This window comes from Poecilia reticulata, linkage group LG10, assembly GCF_000633615.1.
Source record: "Poecilia reticulata strain Guanapo linkage group LG10, Guppy_female_1.0+MT, whole genome shotgun sequence".
Classification (NCBI taxonomy): domain Eukaryota; kingdom Metazoa; phylum Chordata; class Actinopteri; order Cyprinodontiformes; family Poeciliidae; genus Poecilia; species Poecilia reticulata.
The window spans coordinates 23,140,906-23,149,686 of record NC_024340.1 but is presented as its reverse complement, the minus strand read 5'-3'; the positions used below and the strand labels follow the sequence as shown (position 1 = coordinate 23,149,686).

The window sequence follows — 8,781 nt, the reverse complement described above, 5'->3', positions numbered from 1 at the left end:
TTTTTTTTTTTTTTTTTTTTTTTTTTATCTAGACATGAGCAAAATCATCAGACTACTGGAATGGCCTGTGTTTACCATTGTGCATCCAGCTTTGTAATTAAAAGACTTATTCAGCAGTTGTTAGGGGTATACATTGTTGTAAAGCTTGAGAAGGTACAAAGACTGTGTGAGTAGGCAATCAACATAGTAACTAGACCTCACCYCACCGATGGGGCAGGTTGTAATAAGTGTGGGGGGAAAAGCCAAGGATACGCTGGCAGATAAATGGTGCATTTCCAAACAGCAGTTCAACTTCAGGTGCTATTATTTTCAAACACGTATTGCTTTGTTTTTTTGTTTTTTTTTGTACAGACGTTGAAAGCAAAAATATTGTAGATGAAACTGCTCCCCGGCCCTCTTTGATACAATTTTCTTTTTTTTAATGGATGGGGGTGGAAAAAAAGTAGTCACTTTTGTTCACTCGTCTCTGTCTGCGTGGAGATGCAAGATTTTATTTGGAGAATTTGTTTGTTTTTGTTTTAAGTGTTAAAACTATGAAACAAAGCTCTCCTCCCGGACTGCTCCCCTGGCCATATCCCCAAGAATGAATATAATTATATAAATATTTACTTTTGTGTAAATGTGTTTTTTTTTTTCTGTTTTTTTGTTTTTTTGGCTTCCTCTTTTAGATTATAAACAGATCGTGTAGCATTGTAATTATTTTCAGAAGCTTTTTTCACTTCATGTTGTGTTATTTTTCAAGAAAAATAAAAAAAAGTTGACATCGATTTCAGCATCTTTGCTCGGCGACTCCGCCATACTTCTAACCTGTTTCTGGTCAAGCTCACTTTAATGGGATAAAAGTAACAAATGCAGTTTGAATTTTTAGGTTTTTTTGAGAGTATTAAGTTTGCTGATTGTACATGAAGACCTAAACCCCCCCCCCCAATACTCGGAACTGACTGCCACCCTTTGGTGCAATGAGTTCTTCATTCTGCTGTGAAGCAATCTTGGTCCATTCTTCTTGCCAAATTATTTTAAAACTGTCACTTTGGTGGATTTTGAGGTGTAATTGAATGGCCTCCTTTAGCCTACTTCATGTCAAACGGGTTCTAATGATGAAATTATGCTACTTCAGCTCAGACAATAATCAGACCTGGGTGTGGCTGGTGAAATTAGACCCTGCTTTTAAAATGTGGCTAATTATAGTTAATTTGTGATTTTAAAAAGGAGGAAAGGGGGATCTTATGAAATAATTTCTAAATTGAGTCTTTGCGTTTTTTTTTTTTGTTTGTTTTTTTTTTATGTACTTGATCTGAAAAATTTTATGAAAAAAAAAAAAGCAAGAGAGGAAGAAATCCGGAGGAAGTACTCTCTCGCAGATTTGCATCGCTGGATGACAGAAATCCTGCCTCCCGGCTCCACCCAGCAGCCTCTCCGCCACCTGGAAACAAAGCCCCTTCAAACTAAATAAACCGTTGCAACAGCTTTGGGAGAGCTTGGTTGTGGCGGAGCTGATCGCAGAGGATCAGGGCGCTCTGGACAGATGAGTTATTGGCAGCAGCTGGCATCTTCTCATCAGACCCTGAACTGGAGTGACCTGGATGTGGAAGCGGACTGAGGGGCCGTATCTTGCTTTATTTTGGTTACAACACTGCGATGGAAACGGAGGATGCTCTCATCGGCAGCGGGACAAGCTAGCTAACTTTAATATCCGGCGGTTGGAACTAGATTATCTTAACTGCTACAGTATAAGTATTTAGCAGAAAAAAATGAGGACACTGTTGTGAGTTTGTTTTGTTAAACCCGTCTATCCCGCAGTATGGAAATTAGAAGCTGAAAACAATGTTGTTAGCTAGTTAGCTAAGGTTTGCCAGCTAGCTGCTAGTTAACTAGTGGGCTGAGTTAGCCTTCCTGACTCAGCCCACTAATAGTTTTTCTGCTTCATGTTAGTTACTACAATAGAGTTGCCAAGTGGCAGTTTTTTTTTTTCCAAGTGACACAACTTTTGCTGTCGGAGTGCAACATTTTTAAGTAAAAACCGAAGCTAGCTAGCTAACCAGCGGTGCCGATCCATTTCACTGCGATCTTTGTGGCTGTAAAAGTCTTTGTAAGAGTGTGTCAGCCATGGCACAGGAGGCCTTCCCCTTGCATTTTTACGTCTGGAACAATCAGTATCTCGAGCTGGACCGAGAGCTGCAGAAGAAAGAAGTGAGTCTCTGTGGGTGGTGGGTTTCTACAGGTGCGCTTTATTTTATGTCGCGCCGCAATGCGCTGACGCAGCTTGTGTGTGTGTGTGTGTGTGTGTGTGTTTTGGACATGCAGCAGGATGTTCAGCGCCTGGATCCACGGGGGCGCACCCCGCTGGAGCTGGCTGTCTGTCTGGGTCACCTGGAGTCCACCCGGGTGCTGCTCAGGTACTCTGCGGACCCGACGCACTGCAGCACGCAAGGCTGGACCAGTGAGTGCTTCAAGCTGCTGCTGCTGCTGTTTTGCTTCATGCCCTGAGGTTGCTGTGAGTTAAACACCCGGACATTTGCTTCAGTCTTGCAGGAGGCGGTGAGCACCGGGGACCCAGAGCTGGTGCAGCTGGTGCTTCAGTACAGAGACTTTAAACGAGCTACAGAGAGACTGGCGGGCATCCCGGAGCTGCTCAGCAAACTGAGACAGGTAAAAATCACCCTTTAGCCTCTAATTCCTCATCTCCCTTAGCAATGCCCTCTTCTGTGCTGTTCCAAAGTCGTCTTCTAAGATGCTTCCAGTGAAGCGAGAGCTCTACACTTGACTGCCAGGGTGGCTTTTCCATTTTAAACAATATTTCCGACATGCTGCCAAAAACTCTCAGCGTCTTCATTAGATGAGGACCATGTGAACATCCTCTTCCTGTCTCTCCAGGCACGGGACTTTTACGTGGAGATGAAGTGGGAGTTCACCAGCTGGGGTGAGTGGATTTCAGATTTCCCCACACAGAGGTACATTTCAGCACCACTGCAGCTGGACAGCTCCCTCAGCAGCAAACCGTATCAATATTACATTTACACCTTTGGAAGAAGAAAAAAAAAACTTGTGAGCTCTAAAGAAACATGCACCAATTAACACAGCAGAGATTGGAATCGGTACATTTAGTTCCCTCTGATTGGAGATCCACAGTAAAAAAAAAATATATAGAAAAATTMGTTTAAAAAAAATTTCTCTCGAATAAATGAAACTAAGAACTTTGCACTTTTTAAATTGATTCAAAATTAGACAATAGTTTTATAAAATACTGTGATGTATGAGTGGTGGTCATCTTGTGATTACATTTTTTTTGTTGCGTTCAAAACTTGTCCGTCTAATAAAACAAAACGACGACTAAACTTTTATTTATTTATTTTTTTTAATCTGTCATCCGTCTGAAGAAAATAAATTGGAATTGGTCAAAATTGGAATCGGCAGGTCAGATAGTACCCGACATGTAAAAAGTCTGATCTGTGCATTTCTAATCAAAATGACTAATCAGAAGTGAGAAAATGTCTTTGATTTGCAAGGTTTTAGTTTAAATTAGTTTTAAGCTAAACTCCGGCTTCATAAAGATAATTCTTTTTCCTGATGGAAATGTTTTACAAATGTCTTGGCTCGTCAGGTTTTGCCTCATGACTGTGAAGTCCTTGGCCTGCTTAAAAGCAGCAGCAGCTCCCTTGTAGAAAGTGGGGAGGGAAAAATCAATGCTGAGAAAGCAGGAGGATCCTGCTAAGCATTTTTAGGCAACACTCTCCTCAGTCTGAGGCATTTAGAGAGCAGGGAGACCAATGGCAGGAAAAAGAATGTKCAACTCGGACTAATCAGATTAATTTATTTGATGCGCTGGTGAAAACATAAAACAAGATTTTCTTCTATTACCTCTTCTTTGGTTACGTGTTTCTTGCTTTCTCTGTCACATGTTTTGAGAAAGCTCCATCCTCTCCCTCCTGTCTCTGTGCAGTGCCCTTGGTGTCTAAGGTTTGCCCCAGTGACGTATACCGGGTTTGGAAAAGTGGCTCGTGCCTCCGTGTTGACACCACCCTACTGGGCTTTGAACACATGACTTGGCTGAAGGGACGGCGCAGCTACATTTTCAAGGGTGGAGGTGTGTGACGTAAATGCATAAATGAACGAATGAACGAACGGAGGGAGGGGATTCGCAGCCTGTCCGTCTCTCTGCTCAGACGACGGAGCCGTGGTGATGGAGGTGGACCACGAGAAGCAGGTGGTGTACACGGAGCCGCTCGTGCTGTCCCCTCGTGATGCGCCGTCCCTTCTGGCGGCCATGCAGCCGTCGCAGGAGAACACGGCCCAGAGGCTCACGTCGCCCATCGTCTCCACGCACCTCAACACGCGCAACATTTCCTTTGAGCGGTAACGACTGAATGCCCAAACATCACTTTCGCAGAGTTAAAATGGAAATATTGATAACTTCCTCACTTAAGAGTTCGGCCTGCGTTTTCGTTTTTGTCTCAGGAATAAGTCGGGGATCTGGGGCTGGCGTTCTGAGAAGACCGAGGTCGTCAGCGGTTACAATGCCAAGGTAAGGAGGCTGACGCTCCAGCCCGACGTCGATGGGTTTATCACATAGAGCTGGTTTTATTTTTACTTCGTCTAAATTATGTGTTTGAACTTATTTCTGTTTAAAGTTGGCAAATGTTTTGTTTCAGAGCAGTGTGGGAGAAGAAGAGTTTCCCCAATGCCAAAATACTCCAGACTGATTTCTAAGAGGAGCTAAAAGATGTGATGATCACAGCTAAACTCACAAAAGAACACTTCTACATAATTATATATTTATTTCTGTTTAGTTTTTTTTTTTTTAAATCAAAGTTCCTTCTGGTCTCATAACAACTGTTGTTTTAGTTATATTGTTTTTTTTTTTTGTTTTTGTCCAATCTTTATCATAGTTTTTTTTTATTTATATGAGTAGCACTTGAAGGTTGTAAAAGAAACAGTTTCTATATTTTAGTTTGTCTGCACAAAACAAGATCCGTTTTTCTAGGTTTCACTTTCACTCCAGACATTTGTTTTGTCTGATGCTGACAGAATTACTGTAATGAAAGTGTGAGAAGACATTTTGTCCATGCTGTCTCTGTTTGTGTCCAGGTTTACAGTGCCACCAATGTGGAGCTGGTGACCCGCTCGAGGACGGAGCATTTATCAGACCAGGACAAGTCCAAAAGCAAAGGTGAGACAGAAAACTATCTGTGTGATTTAGGAGGAAACTCTTGGTAGGATGACTATGTCGCTGCTGAGACATTGAGACATTAAACTACTTATTATTATTCATATACTTCCCAGTTTGTGTATTTTGTCAGATTTGTGTATATAGCTTTAAATTGTTTTGTAATTATTTGGACAAAAAAAAAACCCTGTATTTACATCTCAGGCTTGTTGCTATGTAAAAAGAAACGTCATGGTGTGTGTGTCACTTGGTTGTCAACAGAGAGGCAAACGGAGCCGAGGTTTGGCTGCGCTGTAGATTAAAACGTATTGATTAAAACGGGTATTTTTCCTGTTTTTCTCAGGCTCAAAGACTCCACTTCAGTCCTTCCTGGGGATTGCAGAGCAGCACACGGCTCACGACGGGGTAACAAAGCCTCAGCGGCGCACGTTCTTTCCCACACGTGACCTCATTCATCCTTTCACACACACTTACCACTGCCTGTGTGTGTGTGTGTGTGTGTGTGTGTGTGTGTGTGTGTGTGTGTGTGTGTGTGCGTGTTCCTGTCAGAGCAACGTGTCCCAGTGTGCCAGTCCTAACAACCCCACGGCCATCACAGCCGAGGAATACTTCAACCCGGAGTTCAACCTGAACGGCCGGGACATCGGACGCCCCATCGAGCTCACAAGCAAAGTGCAGAGGTTTGGTGAAGGCAGAGCAGTCACGTTTATTATCATTATGGCACTACATTTGTCTCTCTTTTTTTTTTTTTTTAGGTTTAAAGCCACACTTTGGCTGAGTGAGAACCACCCTCTCTCCCTGGCTGAGCAGGTGACGCCCATCATCGACCTCATGGCCATCTCAAACGCTCACTTTGCTAAACTGCGGGATTTCATCACCCTGCGGCTCCCGACGGGCTTCCCTGTGAAGATAGGTGAGTGCGGTCATTAGCTGCATATCTGATGGGACGTTTCATCTCTGCAGGAAGCTTCTCTGTGACTTTGGCCTTTTTTTTTTTNACGAGCCGGAGGAGGACAGCGAGGACAGCAGCAGCAGCAGCACCAACAGCAGCAGCAGCGAGGAAGACGAGGAGGAGGAGGAGAGCGGACTGAACAATGGGAGGGTGGGGGATAAAGAGAACCGGCCGCAGTCGAGGCGAGGGCAGCCTGCCACAGAACAGGACGAGTGTGGAAGTGGACTGGGCAACCAAAACAGAGGAGAAAAGGACGATGAAGAGGAGGAAACGGAGTGCGACATTCCAAAAGGGGACAAAGACGGCTCGTTTATTAAAGTGACGCTTCAAAAGCCGCCCAGAGCAAAACAGGACTCCTCRGCTATCGTCCCGAAATTAGARGCCGTCGCCCCTCAAACTGCAGCTTCTGCAGCAGCCAACCAGGGCAAAGCCCTCCACAGACCCCCCATCAGAAATCGAGGGCCTTGTCCGGACCGAAGCACAAACCGGGTGACGCCGCCGCGCACTCGGAGCAGACACACAGACTCTCGTTCTTCCAACCCAGACAGGCTGGAAGCATCAAAACAAACRAGATCGACCAGACCAGCGAAACTTAGCAAYGGCGCTTCCTCCTCTTCATCGACTGAGCTTCATCATCTCAGAGTCCCCCTCTCCGCCCTGCAGGAAGGAGGGGGGGACGCAGACAGGGAGAGCTGCGGGGGCGGGCCGAGCTGTGAGAGGGAGGTCTGGGTCTCCGTCTTTCGCTACTTGAACCGAACGGATCTGTGTGTCTGCATGGCGGTCTGCAAGAACTGGTACAAATGGTAAGACCTGTTCACACAGTTATTGTAGATCTGATTAACAGTTTATGACTAATTTCACCTCCTTTCATTTCCTCTCACTTAAACTCGTTTTTTCCTTTTCTGGCCAATTTGTCATGTAAATACCAGATTCTGTTCTGGTCCAATTTAAATTTGCAGACAGAACGATGAGTCTCTCACAATTTGGTTTCATTCATCAGTGAGAAGTTAAGTCGACACATACTTATGTGAAGTTTTAACAATAAGGTTTCACCCTAAAGTGTGAACTTCACTTTCTCTGTTTCACATTTATCCCAGATTCTTACTCATCTAGTCAATATTTCACATGCTAACGTTTATTAAGGTCTTTTCTGAGTTTGATAATTAACAGGCAAAATACACAGTTTGGATGTCAGAACGAAGGCTGTAGGTAATTTCACTCTTACACCTCTTTGTACTCTTATTCCTCCCCCATGATTTGTTTTTTTGAAACATAATTTCAGGCTTGAACAAATGAAAATTAGTACATTTTTCTTGGTAGTGAAATATTGCCTTTACTTATAGAGATGACCATAAAAGTACTTTTTCATATTCATATGTAAATTTGTATTTTCAGAAAACAATTTCTTTGTTTTCCTGTGTAATCTAGTTTACATTTTGGAAATCTGACAGATTATGTGACCTCTGATCAAATTCAGCTGTTTGATATTTATAGTAGKGAAGTGASAAAAGCAGTACCTAAGAAAWTTTCACATRACTTGCCTCCAATGTGTAAGGATGATGTAGTTGAGGAAAAAAGTTYTGCCACTTGTTTTCACACGAATTTTACTTTGGCAGATAAGCTGTGCAGCAGATTTYGCTTCACCTCTGTRGACWAAAGCTRTAAATGGAGRCTGGGATTTAAAATCCAAGAGACTTATCTGTAAAAACTGAAAGTATACRTTTTTCAATCTGCCTTTCAGTCATAGTTGACCTCTGATTCTGTTTTACAAACAAACTTGAAATTTAAGGCAAATATGCTCTTATATTTCATCTTTGCCTGATTTTATAAATTTAGTCGTGGGACATGTATCCTYTTGGAAGGATTGTGGGTTTTGCCTCTGAAATAAGACGCCTGACAGAAATGTTTTACTGAGTTATTTTTGTCTGTAGGTGTTTAGATAAAAGGCTCTGGGCCCGAATTGACCTGAGCATCAAGCGCACTGTGACCCCTCAGGCCCTCACAGGCATCATAAAGAGACAACCCGTCACACTCGACCTCTCCTGGACGAACATCTCCAAAAAACAGCTCAACTGGCTGATTGGCCGCCTGCCTGGTACGAATCAAGCACAAGCCTCTTGTTCTACTCCTCGTTTTGATTTTGTCTTATTTAGTAGTGCCACAGTATGAAAACAAATGCAAACTGTTATCCATTTTGCAGGACTAAAGGATTTGATGCTKTCTGGTTGTTCCTGGTCGTCGATTTCAGCTCTCTGCTCCACCGGCTGTCCCCTCCTTCGCTCTCTGGACCTGCGAAACGCRTACGGCGTCAAAGACGCACAGATCAGGGAATTGGTCATACCTCCAGGTAAGCAGAAGAGCCGGCTCAGACTGCAGGTGTACATTACAAGACCTGCTTGACAATATATTAATATAAAGTTGATGTAGACCTGGGCGATGGAACAAATTTTAACAGACACCAAAATTTGACGATGATTTTACCCATGTCGGTATTTAAAAGAAAAGAAAAGTTGTCTTTCTTTGGGTCTGTTTTGGAAGGCTGTGCTCATGTCCCTTTAAGACGCTGCTCTGTGTACAGTCTGTCGTCTTTAGACTCCACCCCATACAGTCTGCAACAAGAAGTAAAGTAGATGGGGAGGTTGAGAAAATGAAAATTTCAAAATGT

The 8,781-nt window shown here is 43.4% G+C and overlaps 1 protein-coding gene across 2 annotated transcripts in view; it reads left to right on the top strand.

Annotated features, from left to right (window-relative positions):
* The first annotated feature begins 1,369 nt into the window (after positions 1-1,369).
* Positions 1,370-8,781, top strand: part of ankrd13d (ankyrin repeat domain 13 family, member D) — a 28,444-nt gene continuing 21,032 nt past the window's right edge. For both annotated transcript variants that reach the window (XM_008420336.2, XM_008420337.2), the window contains exons 1-11: positions 1,370-2,190; positions 2,305-2,440; positions 2,525-2,649; positions 2,875-2,920; positions 3,941-4,084; positions 4,164-4,353; positions 4,456-4,522; positions 5,086-5,167; positions 5,508-5,569; positions 5,714-5,844; positions 5,920-6,077. In XM_008420336.2, the coding sequence (XP_008418558.1) occupies positions 2,107-2,190; positions 2,305-2,440; positions 2,525-2,649; positions 2,875-2,920; positions 3,941-4,084; positions 4,164-4,353; positions 4,456-4,522; positions 5,086-5,167; positions 5,508-5,569; positions 5,714-5,844; positions 5,920-6,077 (1,225 nt within the window). In that variant the 5' untranslated portion in view covers positions 1,370-2,106. The remainder of the gene's footprint in view (positions 2,191-2,304; positions 2,441-2,524; positions 2,650-2,874; positions 2,921-3,940; positions 4,085-4,163; positions 4,354-4,455; positions 4,523-5,085; positions 5,168-5,507; positions 5,570-5,713; positions 5,845-5,919; positions 6,078-8,781) is intronic.